Raw genomic sequence first — 25,209 nt, 5'->3', positions numbered from 1 at the left:
CTGCCTTTGCCCGCTGATGCCAGGGCTTTCCAGCTAGCTGCCCAGAAAATGAGAATTCAGCAATCATTTGTAAGTACTTGTCATGGCTACTGCAAGCGAGCCCCATCCAAACACTGCTAGGGGATGGCAGAAATGTCTCATGGGCCTTTAGACTTCTCAGTAACTACACTTCTCATTCTGCCTAACATCTGTCCTGCCTTTTAGATTGTTAGCCCCTTTTTCCCTCTCTCCTCCCTCTCTCTCGTTCCTTCTTGCCTTCCTTCCATATTCATTTATTGAGCATCTCCTGTAATGCCAGCTTCTATAGATAGATGCATATACATTCATTAATTTGCTCATTCAATTATTCATTCAACAATAAGCATATACTGAGTGCTCGCTGTACACCAGACACTAGAGATATTGATATATAGTATTCATTCATTCAATACACACATAGTGAGTACCTGACATGTATCTAGCACTGAAAATACGGATTCCTCCTGTAGGAATCATTCATTCATTTGTTTATTATGCATGTATTGAGCACCTGCTGTGTGCCTGGCAGTCAATGTTATTATTCATTCATTCGTTCATACTATTATTCATTCATCCATTCATTCACCATGCATGTATTGAATGCCCGCTGTTTGCTAGGCACTGGGCTTTGTCCTGGACTATAGCAGGGAACATGACAGCCAGAGTCTCCGACTTTATGGAGTTTTCATTTGTATTTTTTAAAGCGCTGTCACATCATTACACTGGATCCTCGTAGCAGTAGAAAGAGGTTATTTTCATTTCCACTTTACAAATTAGCACGGTGAAGGTCGAAACTGTTGAGTGATTTGTCCAGGACCAGCAGTCAAAAATGCAGCTGGGACTTACAACTCTGAATGCACCACTATTCCCCGCCACCCCCAGGGCTTAATGGCTGCCCATTACCCCAGCCACAGGCATAATGCAGGAAGGACAGGTGGGCCCGGGTGAATGGAAGAGAATTTGCCCCATCTTATCAGCCTCTATTCAGCTCTAGCCAGAAGTTGCCATCATAGAATATGGATCCTAGGCTGCCAGATAACCCAATTTTCAAAAACACCTATAACTTATTTTTATGCAAAAGACATCATTTTCAAGATAGAGGCAACTGATTCAAAACTCTAAGAAACATTGTATGGGATAAATAAAACACACCTGCAGGCCACATCTGGCTCATGGATCACTAGTTTGCAACCTGTAGCCTGGAAAGGCTTTGAGCTTCTGTTCCAAGAAGCTAAAAGTCTGGCTGCTACTTTGGCGCCAGGCCTGCAACCCCCAAAAGGAGCATGGTACTATCAATTCATGAGCATTTGCGTCCCTGGTAGACTGTCTGACTCACACCCCCCTGGTATCCTCCAATCAGGCTCAAGTACAAGGAAAATACTCACAGGCAAGGAGACCCAGAGATCTTCAAAATATTGAAATGAGAGGCCTAGTGCCTGCCAGCACCTCCTTTTCCTCCTTAGATATAACATGGATTTAGAGGCTTTGAACTAGACAATGAAGCAGTCATATTCTGAAATTTTAAAAGCTGAGACCAGCTAATAATAGATAACATTGGTTGTGAGCTAACAATGCATCAGTAAATACTGTTCTAAGTGCATTATAAACACTTTCTTATTTAATCTTCCCAGTAGCCCCTGAGCTACTACTCTTGTCAACATCATTTTGAAGATGGGGAAACTGAGGCACAGGGAGGTGAAGCAATTTGCCTAAGGTTACCTTGCTTGACAGGACGGCATTGGGATAGGAACCCAGATATGTTGACCTCCATCCCTGCGAGGCCACACGCACATGTGTCCTTCCTTTCTGTGGCTCCCATGAGCCCCCAGGGTGTAGAAACTTCTGGAGGAATCAAAGTAACCCACTGAGTCCTAACCTCATGTGTGATTCCCCTGCAAAGTCACACAGCGGACACCCTCACAAAAACCTCCCAGCTGGGCCAAAAAAGATCAAGGAGCTAAGAAAGAGGAGATTCTCAGCGCTTGCCAAAGCTCGCCAGCTGCCCGGCTCACCCGCTGTTCCTGGAAGAGTTCTGGGGAAGCTTTATAATTAGGGCTGATCCATCCTTCCTGCGGTTGGTCCAGAATTCCATGGAGGGGAGGACGGGGCCCTGCAACCTGGGGGGGCTTTCTCTCCTCTGCCTCCGGTCATGCCAGCTTGATGTTGGCTGTGGAATCCAGCAAGCTGGTCAGGAGAGCTGGAGGGGCACTCTGCAGGCAGCCCCCCAGGCTCCATCTGTTTGGGATGGATCAATGTCCAACTGCTCGATGGAATCCTGGGGAATAATCCAGTTACGTCTCCTGCCACCAAGGTCAGGGTGAAGAATGTGGACCCTGCAGCCAGACCCACCTGCATTTTAACACTGGCATTGTTAGTTACTGGCACCATGAGCTTTGGAAACGGAAGGAATAATAATAATGGACATTTATGAAACCCTCTGTGCCAAGAGCTTTCTGTGCAAAGGCCTGTTTACTCCTCACAGTAGCCCTGTGGGAGAGACTATTATTATCCCTCTTACAGATGAGGAAACTGAGGCGCAGAGAATGAGTAACTTGCTCAAGGTCATCCAGCCTATCAGTGAAGTTGCTGGGATGTATACCCGAGCAATCTCGCCTCCCAGCCCATGCTTTTCACAATGATGTTATATTAATGTTTCATTGGTCCAAATGAGCCCCTTGGGTAAACACTGAGATGAAAGAGGAGCAGTCCCTGGTGACACAGTGACCTGATGAAATAACTCTTCACAATACTGCAACTTGCCACTTACTCTAGAGCCTATTCTCATCTCGGCACCATTCACATCTGGGACCTGGTGATTCTTTAGGGTGAGGACTGTCCTGCGTACCTTGGGGTAAAGAGCAGGATCTCTGACCTCTACTCACTAGATGCCAGGAGCTACCTTCCCTTGAGCTACGACCACCATAATGTCTCCTGACACTAATAAGTGCCCCTGGGAGGGGAGAGGAGGCAAAGTCTGCCCGTCCACAACCCCTCTGAGAACGACTGGTTTAGAAGGTCAAATGTATTGAAAATTCACAAGATTCAGTAAATGGTGTTACTGAAAACTCATCTATGAATCCTTCTAAAATCTAAGCATATAGCTTTGTCCTCTGAGGCCCATCATAAACATGGAGACATCTGTATTTTATAGTGCTACCTCCTGGGAACACCACGGGAATGACAGATGTTTGTAGCAGAACAAACATTCTCTTCCAAGGGAAGTCAGGATTGTAAGCTAATGAACTTCACGGGCTTTTTGGGTAAACAAAGAACACTCATCAGTAAAATTACTTTCTGGTCTAGATGGGAGGAGAGAGTGGCAGAAAGTGAAAAAAGGATGATCTAATTTTCATCCACCCAGCTCAGTCACTCAAAAAATATTTATTGAGTGTCTTCTATAAAGCAGGTGCTATGTCAGGTGTGGGGGCCACCTTAGTGAGCAAAACAGGCACAGCCCCTTTCCTCATGGAGTTTACTAAACTTACCTGACCACCTGCCTGTCCTGTGCCCATGGCAGACATCACTAATGGATCACACCACTGTCTCCCAGAGCCTTCTGACTCCTCAAATCCATGTGCCTAGCATTCCCTACTGATGATTAGAATACACACAAGGGGCAAAAGCTCATTTTTCTCCTTAATTCTTGGAATTCAGTAAATGGTAGCAATGGTAGTTGATATTAACTCAATTAATATGAACTTTTATCTAATCCAATCTCCTCTGATGTTAAGGAAACTGAGGCCCAAGGGGGTGGAATGACTTGTTTCACCATCCAATGGCAGATCCATGCCCCAGATTAAGGTATTTTTACTCCATCACCCTGTATTCCTCATGGCTTCATGGCTCAGCAATTGGCTAATAGAATTTGGGGCACAGTAAAATTTCTCATTATGGCTTCCTGCATTTTTTGTGCATATGCATGTTTGCCATAGGAACAAGTAAATAAAAAATGTTTTTAGCCAGAGACAGAGGAAGGAGTCAGCCACCTCCACGCCCAGACTGTGCAGGAGAAAGCCATGGTGAGACTTTACAAGAGCTTTTCCTGTGATTATTTTGAAGCGGGAAGATTAATGTTAGGTCCAGCCTCAGAAAGCCACAGTTTTACAGTTAAAGACCTGCTGCAGCCGCGGCAAACACATGGCTCTGCTTCAAGAGGTGCCTCTCCTTCCCTCCTTCCCTCCCTCCCTTTCTCTCTTCCTTCCTTCCACATGCTCTTCCTCCCCATCTCTGTCCCTCTCTGGCTCTGCTCTGTCTTCCAATCAAAAAGCATCACGAGCGCGACGAATCACACCCTCCAGAGCCAGGAAGTGGGGCGGAGGGGAGGCGGGGGCAAAGTCTAGAGAGCTGCCCCTGACAGAGTGATCCGGCTCCCTCCTGTTCTCTTCAGGAGGCGTGAGGAGGTCTTCCCACCTGACCTTTTCGGCCCCTGGCCCTGCCACAGCCCCTTTGGGGCAGCTTGATTAGCCACCATCTCCCAGGTGCCTGCTGGCCCACGGGTCTCCTGTCCAGTCACACGGGGAGGACCTGCAGCTGGATTCTACTTCCCGTACAGCACTGTCCAAACATCAATTCATTCATCGAGCCAAAGTACATTCATTAAGCACCCACAGATTCGAGCCGTGCACAGCATGGTTAAGGTTAGAGTCTAAACTTAGAGTGAGACCTGCTCTGTGACACACAAACTGCAGCCTTGGGCAAGTTGCCCACTCTCTGTGCCTATTTCCTTTTCTGAAAAATCATAGTGATAACAGTACTTACTTCAGTGGTTGTTATGGGGGTTGAGGGCACATTGCCTGCCATACAGGGCACTGTTTTATTTTCAGTCCCCCAGATGCTGGCTGTAGTATGCCTTATTTACTACCTACTCAGCACCCGTATCTTCCTTCCTGACAGAATTCTGAGTTTGTGTAGATATCTGCACCATTCCCAGCTCCAGGGAATAGATATTTACTACTCTAAGCCAACAGTTCTCAAAGTGTGGTCCCTGGACCAGCACGGAACTTGCTGGAAATGCTCTATTGCAACACCAGCTCGTGTGTCCCATGCCTATGCTATACCCAGCATTGCACAAAACCATTTCTACCCATGGCCTTTAATCAACCTTTCAGTGTAGATCCTGTCATTTTCTTCTTTTTGTATGTGAGGAAATCGGTGCTCAGAAAGGTCAGTTCTCTTGCTGAAGGTCATACAACCAGGAGTGGCAGAGGTGGGACTGCACCAGGGTTCGCCTGACTTCAAAGCCCAAGCACATAACCACTACACCACCCTGCCTCTGGAGAAACTGCAGGCTGATGAGAAAAGTCCAAGGAGAACTAATAAAGCAGTCAGGGGGTGCGATAGCTCAGAATGTGCTCTGGTGAAGCGGTGGCTTTTCCTGAGGAAGTAAAGCTTGCCTGAATCTATGGAGATCTTTTCCCCCACTAAGGCCCTAGTTTATAGCTTAGAGAACTGTAGCCCCACGTGCTGAAAGAACCAAAGAGCCCAGTTGCAGTCTAGTGGAATAAGAGCAACATAAAATACAAAGGGGACTGTCAAAGTCATAAAGTAACAAACACTAGGAGCTCCATGCAATTCCAGACCTGTAAGTTCCCTTCCTCCTTCTTGCTCGCAAATCTATTTCACGTCATGTCTTAGGCTGGGCTTCCCCCAAAGCAGACCCTGACACAAGGATTCTAGTACAAATAGTTTATTTCGGCGGTGATCCCAGGAGGGACAGGGAAGGGAGACAGTCCAGGTGCCTTCATGAGCAGGGGCCCCGGAGCTCAAGCCAGGATCAACAGCTGATCTACTTTAGGGCAAGAAAGCTGATGTCTTTAACTAGTCCCGTGCAAGGGTATGGTGAGTGCCAAGGGGGTCAGGGTGGGCATCAATAGCATCACCCACATTCTGAAGTGCACATGCAGGTGCCCCACTAGGAACGTGACTTCCAAGAGACTCCAGCCTCAATGCAATCTCTTCTCATTGCATTTGAACATAGCGACTAATTAGGTCTCCCAGGTGCTCGAGCAACACAGGTTTTTGCTACATGTCAACCATCATGGGGATAACCCAGAGGACTCATGCTTAGAAGAGGAGGTCGCCTTACTGTTTTCCTGCCATACTGGTCTGAGATGTTTCCCCAGAGGGTGGAGCTGGACATCATGCCGACAAAGACCACCTGTGGGTGCACAGACAGCTTCTGTTAGACAGTGACACAGAGCATCGCAGAGAAAGGGAACAACAACTTGAGCCAGTGACAACACACCCTCATAATAACAATGAACCAACATTTACTGAGATCCTGTTAAGAAGCAAATATTATCCTATGTGCTTCATGTTACCGTTTAAGCCTCAAGACAATTTTACAGGGTGGGTGTAATTATTATCCCATCTTATAGATGAGGAAACTGAGACTCAGAGAGGGAGGGTCACTTGGCCAGTGTCACACAGGTATAACTGGCGTAGCCTGGGCTGGGATCAGGCAGTATGATGACAGAGCTAGCATTTCACGAATTTCTCACCGTACCAAAGAAATGTCTTGCCCTCTTGCTAAGAAAAATATCAAAGATTGCAAGAGAGTTTAGAAGATATGAAGAACAGGAGATAGGAGGTTGGGATGGGAACTGTGTGCTATCGGTAAGGGAACGGACTCATGGGTTCATGCCTGTGTGCCTGGTAGAGTCATCCTTGAACAGAACTAATGCAGTTGAATTTTATACTCATACAGATGGGGAGCCTCAGGCGCAGGAGGGTTAAGAAAACTGAGGCAGGCTAGAATAGGGAGCAGAGGGACAGAGTTCAAATCAGAAGGTATGAGATAACAGGATGCTTACAAAATACAAAGTAACAGGATTCTCAGGGTTCAAAACAGGATGATTGCAGGCCTGGACATACCAAAATAAAGTCTTAATGGTCTGCCTACCAAGTCAATTTCCTCTTAAGAGGAAACACCTTCTCTTTCCCCTACTAGGCTTGTGTACCCCAGCCAATTAGGCAAATTACCCTCCCCTGCACACATGAATATTCACCCCATAGTTAATCAGACCCTTTTTAACCCCTAAACCACCACACCTCTGGGCTGCTCACCTCTCCAGCATGCTGGGATCCCTCCTTGAGTTTGTGCTTCTGCTTTAATAAACCGCTTACACCTGCTCAAGATGCTCATGAACTCTTCTCCAGGGTTGAGGTCTCACCTAGCCACAGGGAGACCTCCCAGATTGGATTTCCCTTCAACAAACCTACTCAGTATCCCAGGCAGGAGTGGGTACAGGTCTTACACACAGGCAGCCTGTCCAGAGCTTTTACCACCGTGCTCTGTCTTTTCCCTGGGGATTCACCAAGTGGCGGACACTCTCTAAATGCTTCATACACACATCTTAGCAATGCTTACAGCAGCCCTACAAGATGGGTGCTATTATTATCTCCACTCTGCAGATAAGGCAACTGAGGCCCAGAGAGGGGAAGGCACTGCCCAGGGTGGTCTGATCCCCGAAAGCATTCTTGCAGGTGTCCTAGGGTAGCAGGCTACAAATGGGGGCCTCGCAGAGGTATTCCAAGGGAGGAGCAGACATTGCTAAATTTAAAGGAATTAATTTCCAGGTCCTCAACTTGTGCACAGACTCTATCCTGAGGACAGCTCAGAGGGTTCACCTGCTCCCTGTCCCTCCCTCACTTTCTCCACCACCTCCTCCCCCTTCTCACTTCCCCATCTAAAGAGTGCACCTCACAGTACCCTGCCTGTTGAGGCGAGACCTTGAAGGAAGCCTTCAAAGGGACATCAGCGACACACACAGTTACAAATCCTTTTACAAGTCATCTGAATTCCAATTCCTTTTTATTATTTTTAAGCAAATTGAAGGAGAGCTCAAACTGTCACCAAATTAGATCACTAAAAATAATTTTTCATAAGCGATGGCCCTGTGTTCTTTGGCATGTAACTTGGAAGTTGTTGAAATAATACAGTGGCATTAGTTTATTGAGTGATTGCAAAACTCTTTCAATACCCCCAATTTTTATATGTGAATAAAGCTTTTCATATTCTCATCCATTCAGTAAAAATGAAAAACAGGAGTGGAATCACTCTCTGAATCCTGTCCCATTTGAGGAATAAGAAGTCACCCAAGAATACGTGACATAATTGGGAAATACTCCATACCCCTCATTAGGAGGTACATTCCAGGTAAAAATTTACTTAAGTTTAACAATTATTTATCAAAATTAATTATTTCTTGTTTTGATTTATTGCATATTACTGAAAATTATGATAATTCAGTGCAGGAGAAAAATTTTCATAGTCACACGATCTCAGAAAATTAAAAACAATCATTTAAAATTTATATATACTTTGTCCCAGAAAATCATGAGAGGGTGGTAAATGAAATACTTCCAAACATAGTAAAATATTATGGATAACTTACGTGAAGAAATGGAATGGAAATACCAGTTCAAGAAGAAAACAAGACAATACAAATTTTCCAGATTCTTCTGAACACCTTATTCATGCTATTTTTAAGCAGAGGGTGATGGGTTTCAGGTATTTCAATTCCATTAGACACATTTTAAAAAGGGATATGAAATTTTATTTAAATGTCTAATTTTTCAATACATTGGAAGTTAAATAACCTGCAACCTACCATTTAAAAGCACTTAATGTCCATTTTAAAGCCTTTGAGAACCTGCATAATTTTTACACAATTCTTTTCTAGATTAGTGAAGATTACTGTCTTGGGATAAGGTGTTACTGTAGTCAGATATTAAGTAATGTCCTTGCCTCCTGAAAGGATTAAGGATCACTCCAAACATGGCTTTTCCCCATTCTCTGTTGCCCAATGGAGGGATTTAGCTACAGCAGAGTACCAGTTATACCAGAGTAACTGCAGTAATCCCCCTAGGATTTCCTGCGACGGCGATGACAGTCCATCTCACCCTCCTTCTGTATGTCATGCCGCTAAAGCAGCTCTGGCAGTGTTCTAACTTTTCCAGTGAAAACTTGACCAAGGAACTTAACAGTTTTATCTAGCCCATGAGTCCAAACTTTGTACCACAAGCAAGAAACCCAGGGCAGTGGCCGGGAGCAGAGGCTCCGAGGCTGCCAGGTCGGATCTCACTTCTGCCTCTGCCTCTGGCTCTGCCTTATAGGCTGTGTGAGGTTGGGCAAGTCATTCCATCTCCCTGAGCTTTGCTTTCCTAATCTGTAGGACTGAGAATAATACTAGCACCTCTGTCACTGGGTTGAGAGTGTTAAAGAGATCATGTATGAGCCTGGCACAGAACCAGTGTTCAATAAATGGTGGGTGTTATGAACCAATGGCAAGAGACCAGAAAGGCCCTGCGTTGCAAAAACACAGGCCCCTGGTTACTCTTCATTGGCCATCAGTGAGAATGCAGACTGTAAGAAGGAATTTCTCAAGCTCTACCATGTGCTAGGCACTGTGTGTATTTTGTTGCCATTCACAGAGAAACAGGCTTTATCACCCCCATTTTGCAGGTGATGAATTACAGCTATAAAGGGCTTCACTGTGGTCATGCAACTAGGAGGTAACTAAACCACAAACACTGGGTGTAGGTGTTTATGAAACTCTTCCCACTGAGCTGTATGACCTTATTGCTAATATCAGAGTTAATATCAGGCCTGATATTGCTGAAGGCACTCAAACTATTCCAGATCAGTTATCCACAGAGAAACAGCATTCTGGGAAGCATTCTTAGCAATTACTCTGACACTAGCTAGGCTGTTTGACCTTTCAGGAATGACTTAACCTCTCTGTGCCTCATTTTCCTCAGCAAATAATACTGCCTACCTCATAGGGCTGTGAGGATTAAAGAGCACAATGCATATTATGCATAGACTGCATACGGTATATGTAAAGCCTTTTGCACAGTAAGTGCTCAATAAATATTAGCTTTAGTGAATATCCTTATCATTATCCTCTTATCCAGCCTGTCTTTTCCCCTCCTTTTTAGAAGGTTGCTGCTGAACTCCCCCTAATACAAATTAATAATAAAAATTGAGGATTCTGCCTAACTCTCCTTCAAGTCTTAATTTGAGGAAGTGGGAGCATCCCACCATTTATTGAACATCTACTATGTATCCTGCACTGTGTTGTTTCCGATCTTCAAATCACCCTAGCATGGGAGGAATTGGCATCTCCTTCATGCCATCAAGAGAAGTGGGCCTTCAGGGTTCAAGGTTTAAGGCAGAGAGTGGTATGCCCAGGAAGAGTTCCACCTTCCCAGCAATTGAGGAGGGTGTCTGGGACCTCCAGGTAGCTGGACCCCTGGGTGGAGTGGATCTGGCTGCAAACCTGCCAGGATGTAAGAGGTGGGGTGGGGAGCAAAGGAAGCCAGCCAGGGGCATGGTGTTTCCGTCCAGGGCTTAATTCTTTTCTGCTGAGTCCTTGGCAACAGCAGGAGGAGGGGGCACCCCGTAGAACACGCCAGGGCACAGGGCTATACACAGCGGGAGAGAGCTGCTGGGCTGCCTACCGAGGTCAGCAACGCCACCTGCCAGCTGGGGAGCCGCCACTCGCAGTGCAGCTGCGGTGCCAGGATGCTGAGGATCATCATTTCCATGGCATCGGCCATCTGCAGGGGGAAGACAACTTTATGAGGCCAGGATGCTGCCCCCCTCGCCAAACCCAATGACTCCAGAGAGAACCCGTCTTCTACTGCCTGCTGAGCGCCCTAGCACACATCAAAACATAGTGAAAAACAGTATGGGATATTCAGGAATTGACAAACAGGCATTTAACATTCTGTGTGTGTGTGTGTGTGTGTGTGTTTAAAAAAAATAGAGGCATTCCCTGAATGAAATAGGAAAACATCATATTTCTGAAATATAAGAAAAAAAAATTTGTATAGAGGTAGCAAGACAATGATCTTTACTCTTTAGCTCAATTAAAGACTAGTCTGTCTCTGGTGAATAGGTCATTCTTCACGTAGAATTGTCAATATATTTAATAAGTATAACCTTTTACTAGATTAAAATATACTGGGAAGCCCTAGCAATTAGACACTGTGGTACCTTCATGGGACTAGACAGATAGAACCATGGGACAGAAATGAGAGTCCAGAAGCAGACCTGTGTGGCCATGGGCATGTGATGGATGATATAGGTGGCCTTTCAAATTAATGGAGAAAATGATGTGGGGACATCTTAGATCCATTTGGAAAAAAATATGCAGTTAGCTTACTACTTTGCACTATTCACAAACATTTGTATCAAAGGTCTGGATGCGTTCTTTGTTGTAGGTAGATTAGGGGATTTTAACAGGGTATCATGAGCCTCTTGAAGTTTTTCTAGAGTGAGCCCCACAGTGACATCATAATCTCATAGTAGCCCTAAACTCCAGAGATTGAGAACCACTCAGTTAACCCAAAGCTTCAACTCCAGTTGTGGAGGGCAATCGCCAACCATGCCGACTCCCCCTAAGTAGAGACCTTCATTATGACCAGGGCCACCCAACTTAAACTTTGCTAGTTCAAGCAATGGTTCTGTGTGAAGGGAAATGTGTTCTCCCTTAAGCCGTGGAGACCCCGTTGAGCAGCAAGAAGTTTCCCTGCAGAAGGAATGTGAGGTTACTGCCCCCAGATATACTTGCCCAAGCCAAGCCGGTGAGAACAGACAGCTTCCACTGAAATTTTCCAAACCCAATGGCTTCCACCGCATCTTCCACCATGAAAGTATCTGGGAAGGAGAAAGGGGGAGGGGAGGAAGACTTAATCATCCTGTAGCTGTCCTAGTCTCGGGGAGCGGGGGGGTCCCTGCCAAGCTCATTAAGCTACTTCTAGACCTTATCCTAGAAAAACATTCCAGAGAGTGTGAAGAGATATCTTGCTGCCAAGTCCACTGAAACATTATTTACAAAAGGGAAACTGGAAAACCCAGAATGTCTATTAACAGGGGTTGACTAAAAAAAATCATTATATATATTATAATTATATATGAATGTTTATGTAGCCACATTATGAAATGTGTCCTGTTAAGAATGTGGAGATACAGAAAGAGGCACACAATATATTGTTAGCTTTTAAAAACAAAACAAAATAGACAACAAATTAGTATGGTTCTTTTCTTGGAAATGTATGCATGTGTGTATATATGCATATGCCTAGAATATATACACAAAACTACATTATGGTTTTGTTTTGTTTGTCTTTCGAGGGAGGAAGGGAGAAACCATAGGAGACTTTAGCTTTCTTGCTAATTTATGACTTTCACAATCAGGAAATAAAGCAAATGCCTTGTAAAAGCAGAATTTCATCTGCACTCTGATGGACAGATGCTCACCCCATACTGGTGAGTGACAAAGGCATCCTATGGAGGGCATGGTGTCACCAGAGCTCTCTTTGCGATACAATTGGATGTACACGTGTGTGCACCATTCCCGGCAAGTGAGACTGAAGGTCAACAGGGTCATCTGTGAGGACAGAGCTCACTTTCCTACTTTGTACATTTCTATAATGTCTGCTTTCCAAATAAACATGTTATTTTTTCCAAATAAACATGTTATTTGTACGCTCAAGAAAAACAAGGATATAATTTATAAGCTAAGTGTTTTGAAAAATACTGAAAGAACAAATACAATGAGGTCTGCTAGAATGTGTGCTGTGACAGCATGCCGGAGGAGCTGGTGAAATCTGTACAGAGTCTGGGGTTTAATAAATAGCATTATGCCAATATTCTTTCCTTAGTTTTGACAAATGTACCATGGTTAGGTAACAGGTCAATGCCAGGGGAAGCTACATGAAGGGTATATGATATGGTGGCTCTCTGAACTATCTTTGCAACTTTTCTGTAAGTCATCTTTTTGGAATTCCAATCAAGGGCCTCTTACTTCAATCACAATTCTCTCCAGAAGTGTGAGCTGGGGCTTATCACACCAGCAGGGGTCGTTTCCTCCAGCAAAAATACCAAGGAGAAAGCAGAGTGAGTCCTACAACATCGTCAATAATAAGAATGGTAATAATAATATAATGGTTAGTTTATTGAGTGCTCACCATGTGCCAGGCACTGTACTAAGGGTTGATGCACAGTATCTCATTAGTTCCTGTCACAACTGCTAGCTCAGGTCCAGTCTTAGCTCCGTTTTACAGAGGCGGACAGTGTCGCTAGTGTCACAGGGCCCAGCACACTGTAGCTCTGGGAGTGGGGTCTAGGCAAGCGTCAGATTAAAGCCGCTGCTCCTAACCACTGCCTTCCCTCCACAGTCATGGCCTCCTGAGATCCACCAACACCAGGTCTTCGGCTCAAACCATCAATCCTCTCTCATGTTGGGGATCCAGGCCTTTCAGAAATGCATGGGGTGTTTCAACCATCAGCATCACGTGGTCCCACAGCACCGCCTCAGGTCCCTTGTTTGACCAGCTCTGCTCTAAGGCAGAATAAGGTCATGGGTAAGAATGTGGGCTCTGAGGCCAGAAGGCCTGGGTGTAAATCCAGCGTGGTTGACTTCCAGCTGTGCGACCTTGGGCAAGACACTTAAGCTTCCCGTGCTTCAGTTTCCTCTTCTGCAAGATGGGGAAAACGATTGTAATAGTTTCAGCTGAGACATTTGTGAAGATTAAGTGGGCAATATGTGTAAAGAGCTTAGAACAGTGCCTGGCCCAGAGTAAATCCTCAGCCAATGTCAGCTGCTCCTGCACTATTCTCACCACCACCACCTCCACCAGCAGCAGCACCACCACTATCACCACCACAACTACTGACATGATCACCACCATCACCACCACCACCACTAGACATCACCACCACACCACCACCACCATCTCACCACCACCACCTCACCATCACCACCACCACCACCGCCACCACCATCTCACTACCACTGCCGCCGCCACCACCTCACCACCACCACCATGACCACCACCACTACCACCACCACTGACATCACCACCACACCACCACCACCACCATCTCACCACCACCACCACCTCACCATCACCACCACCACCACCGCCACCACCATCTCACCACCACCACCTCACCACCACCACCATGACCACCACCACTACCACCACCACTGACATCACCACCACACCACCACCACCACCATCTCACCACCACCACCACCTCACCATCACCACCACCTCACCATCACCATCATCACTACCACCATCACCACCACACCACCACCACCACCACCACCACCACCACCACCATCACCACCACCACCACCACCACCACTACCATCACTATCATTACTGCTGTCCTCAGCCAGGTGTTACACAGTGATGCTGACTGGTAGAGATGGTCATGTAACCTTGCCTGCTGAAGTGAGCCATTTAGGCCTGGCCCACACTTCTGGTGTCACCCCTAGGCCCTCTGGGCCCTCCTACTGCCCTTTCACCAGATCCCTCTGAAAGCACCATCTGGGGAAGCAACCTGGCACTTCAGAGCCCCTGACTGTGATCTGTGCTGACACCCCAACTTCAGGGTCCCCTCACCGTCAGTGGGATTGGCAAACTCCTTGGGCACAGCTGCCCCATCATCCAGCTCAACGGCCTCTAGGCCTGTGCGGACCCCTTCGATCTGGACCTCATGTTCTCCCGAAGCTGTGTCGTCCTCTGACCTCGCACTCTCGCCCGTGCGACGGAATTTCACCACCCTAGGGGACAGAGCAAATTTGGTCATGATGGCTTGAATTCCCCTTCAGTGGCCTTGCTGCACATCTCTTGTGCCCAAGACAGGTGGAAGCCTTTCTCATGGTCCATAGAACTGAATGGGTGGGGGAGTTGGCATTCCTGTTGAGCTGAACTATGGGGATGTGGGTGACAACTTCCAGAATCACCTATCAGGGCCATCCATCAGTTGTATAGGTTGGGCACTACACACAACTCGACAAGGACCCTATTCACACGGCAGGCTATGTGAATGAGTATATCTTTGTTCTAGACCTGAAAACTGTTTGGAAACACGTTTCAGAATTTAGATGCATCTCTCTGTATCTAACAGAGGTAATGTGGTTATCTAAGGGTTATATTATGCTCACAAAAAGTTGTCTACACAATATATATTTTTTAAAAGTTAAGGTGGATGTCAACATTTTTTAATTGAGAGAATTTACTTGAAAAGTCAGATTCCTGACATCTCAGTAGAGAGTAGAGTATTTGGCTATCTGGGGCCCACATTCCTGAACAGGGTGTCTGGATCTGGGCAGTGTGCCCCTGTGAATGGGACACACTCCACACTGATCACAGTTTCTTTGTCTCCAAATCCAGCCCTGGGGGTCCTTTGCCACATATCCTGGCACTTGCTCTGCGTTCCTCTCATTTGGCACTTTCGCCATTTGTCTGGCTCTATGGGCATTTGAATTTGAGACCCCAGAGACTCCATTTCATGCAATGCAGTCCCTTACACTGTGCTGTTTCTTGTTACTGTGGGAAAGCCTTGGTTTCTCTGAGCAGCAATTTATCTGAGACTTAGAGACAAAATAATCTGTCTCCTTCCAACTTCCTCTCTCCCAAACACAGAGCTCCTGCTATCTGCCAGCCCTGCAGTGGGTTCTGACATCACATCAGTGACAAGACAGGTATGTCCCTGCTCTTGCAGGAGAGAGCAATATGGAAAGAGTAATGTCCGTTTCTATCAGGGCTTTGAAAAGAGAACCTGGGATGTCATGGACGTGAATGGCAGAGGGCTACATGTGCAACTGGAGGGCAAATCTGGGCAATACTTTAAAAAGGCAAGAAAGGGGACATATCTAAATAAAATATACCGCCATTATTATTAGTAATAATTCATTGTTGCATTATTCCATGTATTTCACCTAAGAATAACTAGTGCTCTGGCATAGAAAGGGTAAACCTTCAAATTTCAGAAGCATGGGGCATATGTCCTGCTTGTGAAGTTGGAGAAGAGAAGAGACTGATGAAATCACAGCAGTATTATAAATACCTGAAACACCACTCGTTGCCAAGGCTGGGCTTGGAAAGCCTGAGCTGTCAAGCTCATCTTGGGCTAGAAATGTGGGGCTGAGCACAGATCACAGGGTTTGCAGGCAGACCAGCTGGGATTGAAGCCTGGAGCTAACACTCCATCCCACTTACCAGCACCAGCACCACCACCACCAGCTAGTGGCACTGAGCTTGTGTTCTGTGCCTCACTCTAGGTGTCGTTTTGCCTGCCCTTGATCTGCACACCTGCTCTGTGAGGTTGGTATTATTGTCACCATTTTACAGACAAAAAAACCTGAGGCCCCACTCATCACATGACTTGGCACAGCCACACAGGGATCAAAACCCTAGCCAAAGGCAGGATGCTACCACTCCAAGCCCTTCCATTGCTCCCTGTTTATTCTGACATTTTTTATAAAGATATTTTATTTTGAAATATTTAAAGCATATAAAATTATATAGATAACAATGAGAGAAAGATTTCTGCTTAAGGACCAAACACTAGTGTTAGTTCAAACCATATGAAATTGCCAACACTTGACCACAACTGTCCTGAAGGCACTGTGCCTCCTTGCCAACCTCTTTCTTTCACATCTTTGTAGGTGATAACTTTTCCTTAATCAGGGGACTTTACAGGTTTTAATCTTATTTGATTTAGTTTGATTTAATCCTCATAATAACCCTGGGCGGTAGTGACTATCATCATCCCCACTGGATAAGATATACATACAGTCGCTCTAAGTCTCAGTTTATCTCATCTATAAATCAGGTGTCATAATTGTGCCGTAGGTTACATTCCCTAGATGCAGAGCTTACGATGGGAATTTTTTTTTCAATTGTGGTAAAATACACATAACATAAAATTTACCATTTTAACTATTTTTAAATGTACAGTTCTGTGCAACCATCACCACCATCCATCCCCAGAACTTTCTCATTTTCCCCAGCTGAAGCTCTGTAACCATTAAATACTAACTCTCTCTCCCAGCCCTCGGCAACCATCACTCTCCTTTCAGTCTCTATGAAGTTGATTACTTTAAGAACCACATATAAGTGGAATCATACAGCATTTGACCTTTAGTGACTGACTTATTTCACTCAGCATTATGTCCACAAGGTTCATTCATATTTTAGTACATGTCAGAATTTCCTGCCTTTTTAAATGCTAAATAATACTCCACTGCATGGCTATACCACAGCTGTTTATCTACTTATCTACTGGTTCTTCCACATTTTGGCTATTGTGAATAATGTTGCTGTGAACATGGACATACAAATAAATCCCCACTTTCACTTCTTTTGGGTATATACCCAGAAGAGGAATTGCTGGGTCCTATGGTAATTCTATATTTAACTTTTTGAGGCACCTTCATATTGTTTTCCATAGTAACTACACCATTTTACATTCCCCTAGGCAATGAACAAGGGCTCCGATTTTTCTATATCCTTTCCAATGCTTATTATTTTCCTTTTTTTTTCATTATAGCCATCTTTATAGATGTGAAATGGTATCTCATTGTGGTTTGGATTTGCATTTCTCTAATATCGAGCATCTTTTCATGTGTTTACTGGCCATTTGCATATCTTCTTTGGAGAAATGTCTATTGAAGTCCTTGTTAAATCAGGTTGTTTGTTTTTTGTTGTTGTGAATTGTAGGAGTTCTTTATACATTCTTGATATCAATCCCTTTTCAGATATATGATTTGCAAGGTTTTTTTTCCCATTGCTTGGGTTGCCTTTGTGCCCTACTAACATTCCCTTTGGTGCACAGAAGTTTTAAATTTTTATATACTACAACCTACCCCAACTTTTTTCACTTTCAATCTGAGCTTTTAGTATCATATATATATCCAAGAAATCATTGCCAAATCTAGTATCATTAATATTTTCTCCCGTATTTTCTTCTAAGAGTTTTATAGGTTTAGCTCTTTGATTTGTTTTGGGTTGATTTTTGTATATGGTATAAGGAAAGAGTCCAACTTCATTCTTTTGTACGTGGATATCCAGTTTTCCAAGTACCATTTGCTGAAGACTGTCCTGTCCTCGTTGAATGGAGTTGGCACCTTTGTCAAAAATCATTTGACCACACATGTAAGGTTCTGTTTCTGGGCTCTCTATTCTGTTCCATTAGTCTATGTAGTTGTTCCCTTGGCAAGTACCACACTGTTTTCATCGCTGTAGCTTTATATTAAGTTTGAAATTAGAAAGTGTGAAAGCACCAGTTTTGTTCTTATTTTTCAAGATTATTTTGACTTTTCAGTGTCCCTTGAGATTCCACAGGAATTTTAGGATGAATTTTTCTATTTCTGCAAAAATAAGATGGGAATTCTTGTGCAAGTGATTTGTTGAGGAAACCTCTCAAGAGAAACCCATTGTGAAGTAAAGGAAGCAGGTCAAGACAGGGGAAAAAAACTAAGCAATGATATGATTTCTGCTGGAATCTGATCCCATGAGGAGCTCTGCAGTATGAATTGTACCCCTGAGAGTGTTTTACCCGGATGTCTGGGGGCTGGGCTCATGTCAGTCAGTCCTTAGCACACCATCCCAGGCATCCTCAGGTGAGGTGGCTCTCCTCAACCAAGGGCAATCTACTAGAGGAGACTCCAGGTGTGAGCTGTGAGCAGCCACCCCTGGCAGCAGCTGGGGGATGCACCAGCCTGGGAAGGAGCATCTGGACCAATGGTATCTGCTGCAAATAAGCCCCTCCAGAGTTGTTATGCAAACAAATTTTACAGCACTGTACACATATGAGGGATGAATCATTGAATTCCTCTCCCTCAAACTTCTTAGATGATAGCTCTCAAACCATATAGCTATTTATTGAGCACTTGCTATTTGCTAAGAGCTATGCTATAAGCCTTTTACATTCTCTCCTGTTACCCCGACAATCACCCTATGAATCCAGTACTATTATTATCCCCATTTTACCAATGGGGAAATAAATGCTCAGAGAGGTTAAGGCACTCATGCAAAATCAGCTTGAAGAAGCCAAGGTTTCAGCCCAGTTATCTTTTGTATTAGAGATCTGGGTCCTAACCACTGGGCATCAGTGCCACTCCCCAGAAATCATGTGTCTGGGGGATGAATTCAAAGCCTGAACTGAACTGGCCTGTGTGGGAGACTTGCCCGACAGAGGAAAATGGTGTTTTCTGGAGCAGAAACCGAAAGGCACAGCTCAGTCCCAATCTGACTGACAACTCTTTAGGTAATCACATTTGTGCAGGGGCTCTTGAACTGGATGGAGCTTCAGAACCCCACAGGGTTGGTTACAACAGTGATGGTTGGGCCCCACGCCCAGAGGGTCTGATTTGGGAGGTCTTGGATGGGGAGCGGGATTTTGCATTTCCCAGAGTACCCAGTACCCAGGTGGTGCAGCTGCTGATCCGGGGACTGATTGATGCATCAGCATCCAACAAATGGCTCTGCTCTCCCCCCTCCTCCACTCTTCATCATGAAGCAATTATGCAGAGGATCAGCTCCCCAAGAGGCCCAGAACCCCGATGACAGTACTCAGACAAATGTCCTGCTGTCTGGAGCAGGGGTATTCCTTGCGAAGGCCAGGAGACACTGCCTTAGGTCTGGAAATCTGGTTAGAAGATGGGATCTGGGGCTTTGCTTAAGCAGCACTCGCCCAGCAAAAATACGGCTCTGTTCAGAGTACGTGTTTATTTGGGGTCCCTTTGGGAGAATGCTGATGGAGCTGATGGCAGTGCTACCTACAAATCGAATCTCAAATTCAACTCCCCAAATCATACTGATGTGCAGCATTGGCCAGTATCTGTGGGGTGAGTACTCCCCCCCAGGACCAATTACAAGCTGCCAACAGTTAAATAACAGGCCCTGAAAATTCCTGATTATTTAACAATCAGTCTGCTCTGCAGAGCTGTCACGAGCCATCTTAGTGCACCACTGTACAAAGTCCTCAAGCCACCGACACGCCACAGCATGGAGGAACCATGAAACATGACGCTGAGTGAAAGAAGCCAGTCACAGACGGTCGCATAGGTCTGGTTCCATTTATATGAAGTATCCAGAAGAGGAAAACACGCAGAGACAGAGCACGGTGGTTGCCAGGGGCTGGGAAAGGGAGGAATGGGGAGAGACTGCCTAACAGGCACAGGGCTTCCTCTGAGGCGATGGAAATGCTCTGGAACTAGGAAGATGAGATGGTTACACACCTTTGCAAATGTACACGTATGGTCATGGCAGCAGTGTTCACAACAGTCCGAAGGCAGAAACAATCCAAATGCCCATCCGTGAGTGGATGAACAAAATGTGGTACATCCATTCAAGGGAACATTATCCAGCCTTAAGAAGGAAGGAAAGGAGATTCTGACACATGGTAATGTGGATAAAACTTGAAGACATTATGCTACGTGAATAAGCCAGCCATGGAAGGACAAATACTGTATGATTCCACTGACATGAGATACTTAGAAAAGTGAAATTAGTGTAGAAACAGAAAATAGAATAGAGGTTGTCAGTATGGGTAGAGAAGGGGAGTTAGTGTTTCTTGGGTGCAGAGTTTCGGTTTGGGAAGATGAAAAAAGTTCTGGAGATGGATGGTGGTGATGATGATTGTACAGCAATGTGAATGTATTCTATGCACAGAAATGCACTCTTAAAAAATGGGTTAAAGTGGTAAATTTTATGTTGTATATGCAGCAAAAAATACCCAAAAACCCAAACCTTCGACCTTAGCACTGCCATGGATGGTACTAGAATCCATTTGCTCATTTATTTAACAAATATTTATTGAGCACTAGCTCTGTATCAGACCCAAGGGTGTTGCTGGGATTCCAGACATGGCCAGACTCAGGCTCCTTCCTGCCGTGTCCAGTCTACCGGGAGGGCCAGGGGAAGACAGGCCTTAGAAATTGTTTTATGCGTATGCATATATAATATGTATATATCACTACACTGATGTATCTTGTGAGAAATGCTGCAAATAGAATAAGCTGGGTACAGTGAAAGGCTAGCCAGAGGGTGACATTGTAACTCTGCAACCCCCTGCGGGTTCCAGGAAGAGAATGGCCAATGAGCAGGACCCTTTGACACCAAGAAGCACCCCCAAAATCAGAAACTTGAGAAGTCCCTCAAGGTATTCACAGAAGATAGAAATACAGAGAATTATTAGGCAAAGGAAATGAACATTTACGTGCATTCTCTTTTCATTTTCAGAGATGAAGGGAAGGTCAATGGTTTGCCCTTGACGCTGAGGGTAACATCACAGAAGAAAATGAATTCTGTGACCTGATAATTTTCCTTGAATTCTGTTTTTATCACACCCTCTCCTCAAGGATCAGCCAGGGCTCCATACTCCCTTCTGTACTAATAGCAACTATTGCAACCTATTTGGAAGGTAATCTGTGATGTCTTTCAAAATTTTAAGTGCTCTGTGCTCCCACCCAGAATCATTCTGCTGGCATTTGTTGAAGGAAGAGACACAAGTGCCAACAATTTGTCATACGAATAACAGCTGATACGGATTGTTAGCCTGTCATGTGTCAGGTCCAGTGCTCGCGCTTTGTACCAATCGCCGAATTCAATCTTCATTTTCACTATCCCCACTTTACAGATGAGGTCACTCAAGGACAGAGGGGCCGGAAGCTTGCCCAAGATCACAGTGTCTAAGCCAGACTTTGGCAAAGCCACCTGACTCCAGAGACCCCACTTCCGGCCACTCTACTGTATTCCCTTCTAGTGCTACCATGCTATTTGTACCTTTGCTGTGATAATACAAAACTAGAAACAATCACCAGGAGAGAAATAATTAAATAAATAATGGTCTGTCTACTTAAGAAAATGTTTTTAAAAAATTTAAGTTTATTTGTATCTCAATAGCCAAAGGCAGAAATAATCCAAGTGTCCATCAATAATAGATGAATGGTAAACAAATGGAATATTATTCGGCCTTAAAAAGGAAGGAAATCCTGACACATGGCACAACATGGATGAACTTTGAAGATATTAACATTAAGTGCAATAAGCCCAACACAAAAGGATAAATACTGTATGATTCCACCTGTATGAAGAGGCCTAGAATAGTAAAATTCACAGAGACAGAAAGTAGAATGGTGGTTACCAGGGGCTGGGTTGGGGTGGGGAATGGGGCGTTAAGTGTTTGATGGGACAGAGTTTTAGTTGGGCGAGATGAAGACTTCTGGAGCTGGATGGTAGTGATGGTTGTACAACACTGTGAATGTACTTAGCTGTATGCTGAAAATCGTTGAAATTGTAAATTTTATGTTATGTGTACCTTTTCACAATAAACGCACACACACACAAACATACACACAAGTTGATCTATAAGAGCCAACAGGGAAAGATTTGGCGGGGTTCCTTATTAATATGCTAAAATAAACCTTCTGTGATCTAGGTCCTTCTACTAAGATTTATGTGGTCTTGAACCAGGGGCTCCAGCACCCCCTAAGGGGTTGTTAGAAATGCACAGTCTCAGGCCCTGACCCAGACCGACTCCATCAGACCTAACTGCATTTCAACCAGGACCCCAAGCAATCTGTGTACATAAGTTCAAGTCTGAGAGGAACAGCTATACAGTATGTATGCTTCTACAGTCCTAGACTTTCTGGAAGGATACCTAAGAAGCTGCAGATGGTTTGCTTCTGGGATGGATGACTGGATGGAATTGGGGAGTTCTGAAGGAAAGGAATTTCTTTTTGCTTTTCATTTTGGACATTTCTGTAATGTTTGCCATTTTTAACATAGGCATCTATTACTTTAATAATAAATATAAATAACAATAGTGGTTGAAACAACCACATATGAGCTCGTTGATCATGTAGCATCTGCTAAGCAAGTGAAATGGGAACCAAAATAGGCTTGTAGGACAATTGTGAAGACTGACTGAGCTTGATGAATGGGAAAATTGTGGGTACTGAGTAAATATTAGTGCCCCTCTGACCTAGCCCCACTTAAGTCATCTTTCTGCAGTGAGCATCATTGACCTTTGTGAAATGAGACATTGAGAAAGTGGCTTAGCTCCCTGCAGTTTTAAACCAGAATCTGTTCACATTCCTCCTCCTGAAAACCCACTAGAAGCCAGGGCATCTTTATTTATGAACACTTGTTTTTCAAGACAGAATGTAAAGAGAAACCTTTGACATTAAATTATACTCAGAAAGCCAGACTACATTTTGAATTGGTTGGGTTCCTAAAAGTATTTATCAACTACATAAGCCAAGATTTCCCAAGGAAATAAAATGCAATATGAAAGAAAAAGAAAATAGCAGTGGCATATGTTAAATACACGAGGGCTTTGAAACAGGCTGGCTCACAATTTCTTGGCATTTGTTGGATATATATATATATAGGATATAATTTACCAAAATAGCAAGGAACATTTATTTTACATAATTTTGCTATCTAAAGAAGAGAAGAGCTTGAGGAAATATCTGTCAACTTAAAGATCTTGTTTGTACCATCATGTAATTCATTTCAGTACCCTTAAATTAGGGTCTGAGGCTTGATTAGGGTATTTAGATAAGGAACTGTTTTCTCTTTTCATCTGAGCTTCTGGGCTTTTATCCTCTGAGTTTATCAGTCAATCAGACTGAAAAGGAAGCTTAAACTGACTGTGATTATTGCAGAGTGGCATTTAGTGTCCTGTGTGAAGAGAGGTGGTCTGCCAGAGGGAAGAATAGAGCCCAGCTGTGGCAAACATACTGACAGGGGTTTGAAGTCCCTGCCCATGCCGTTCAGTTTCTGGGCAGGCTACTCTACCCCTCTGACTCTTAGTTTTCTCCCTAGTAGAATGGAGTAGGTAATTGCTACCACACAAGGTTGCCACAGAGGTGGAAGGAGTCAATATACAGAGATCTTGGTACAATAATTGAGTATTTCAGTAAGTGCTTATTTTGGGCTGAGGATACAAAGGAGGACCAATAGAAGTGGCCCCTGCTCTCAGGTTGACACTGTAGTTGAGGAGATAGTTACTTTACAAGTAAACAAAGAAATTGTTATACATTTGCAAATGAAAGGCTCTTGAGAAGGAAACAAACAGAGTGAGATAAAGAGCAATTGGAGGGAGAAATAGTGAGCATAGACCTCCCTGAGGAGGTTGAGGTCCAGAGGGCAAGGAGAGCCTGCACAGGTGAGGGAAGAGAGAGAGAACAGCTAATGCAAAGTCCCTGGGGGAGAACCAAGGGGTAGGGGTCAGAGAGTTGGGCTGGATCACTCAGAGTTCTGGAGACCACAGTGAGGATTCTTCATGTTGTCCTGAGACCAGTGGGATGCCATGGAAAGGTGAGAGGGTGGAAGATGATCAGAGGTGAGTTTTGAGAAGGCCACTCAGGCACATTTTATTTCCACAAGAAGAAGACTAGTGGAGAGTGTTTTGAAATATAGGTTTTATTAGTATTTAGGTATGGCAAGGTCAACAGACCAGGAGACAACTGCCATTGAAAACATATACTCAGTTATACTCCCAGATCCCAAGGGCACAACAAGCCTTGGGGAGCCATAGAGGAAGCATCAGGGTCAGTAAAGAGGCAGAGAAGGGAGGGGAAAATGTGGGCAAGAGCCCTTAGTGTGGTTTCTGCTGGAAAGAACAGGCCAACCAGGGTAAGCAGGTTGCAGACTGGCTATTCTGAATAATCTGTGCAGGCTCTGAAGTACAGGGGCTGCCCCTAGTTGTCTGGTACTTTGGGCCCTGGGGTGATGAGGCTCCGGACTGTTTGCTTATGAAAGGTGCACTGGCAGTAGGTTACTAGTTAACCTGGGAGGGGCAGTCCCTCCAAGGTTAGCAAGACCCCAAGATGTCAAAACATCAGAAGAGAGAAAATAAAAGGCACGGTTAACACATAAAGATGGCAAGAGAGGAAGCAGGGAGACCAGGGAAGAGGATGTGTGCGGAGCTGGGTGACAGGTGATGGTGGCTTGGACTGGGGGTGGGAGTGGGGAGGAACGGGGGTGGGGGGTGCTACAGCAGGGGAAGAACCTGAAGCTTTTATTATTTATCCTCCCTCCCACTGCCCCACTCCAATTAGTAGAGGAAGACATCTGCACAGGGAGGCCCATCTGCAAGGCTAAGCAGCAAAGGGCCAAGTTATAACAAGTGTCCGCATGTTTGGGGAGCTCAGTCAGTCAACAACATGATGACCGGCACCCCTCAGCTTTGTCCTTGGTAATCAGCTATGTCACACTGTGACTTCTTTGCAATCTGCCTCCCAGTGGCAAAGGGGGTTAGATGCTGTGGACCCAAAGGAGCAGAAACTGCTAACGTCACTAAAAAATGGACTTGTTTTGTCTCCTTCAAGACAAGACCTGGCCATGTCCTGATCTGTATGATTTGGGAAG

General features: G+C 44.8%; 1 protein-coding gene across 5 annotated transcripts in view; it reads right to left on the bottom strand.

Annotated features, from left to right (window-relative positions):
• SVOP (SV2 related protein) overlaps window positions 1-25,209 on the bottom strand; it is a 93,367-nt gene that overhangs the window by 47,798 nt on the left and 20,360 nt on the right. For all 5 annotated transcript variants that reach the window (XR_008993843.1, XM_036903993.2, XM_036903992.2 and 2 more), the window contains 4 exons: window positions 14,443-14,603; window positions 11,598-11,683; window positions 10,483-10,581; window positions 6,104-6,175 (listed from right to left, as the gene is read on the bottom strand). Coding sequence is in view for 4 of the 5 variants with exons in the window: in XM_036903991.2 (XP_036759886.1) it covers window positions 6,104-6,175; window positions 10,483-10,581; window positions 11,598-11,683; window positions 14,443-14,603 (418 nt within the window). In the remaining variant the exon portion in view is untranslated. The remainder of the gene's footprint in view (window positions 1-6,103; window positions 6,176-10,482; window positions 10,582-11,597; window positions 11,684-14,442; window positions 14,604-25,209) is intronic.

This window comes from Manis pentadactyla, chromosome 14 (assembly GCF_030020395.1).
Source record: "Manis pentadactyla isolate mManPen7 chromosome 14, mManPen7.hap1, whole genome shotgun sequence".
NCBI classification, from domain to species: domain Eukaryota; kingdom Metazoa; phylum Chordata; class Mammalia; order Pholidota; family Manidae; genus Manis; species Manis pentadactyla.
Note: the sequence above shows the minus strand (reverse complement) of the source record. Positions and strands in the feature narration are given on the sequence as shown.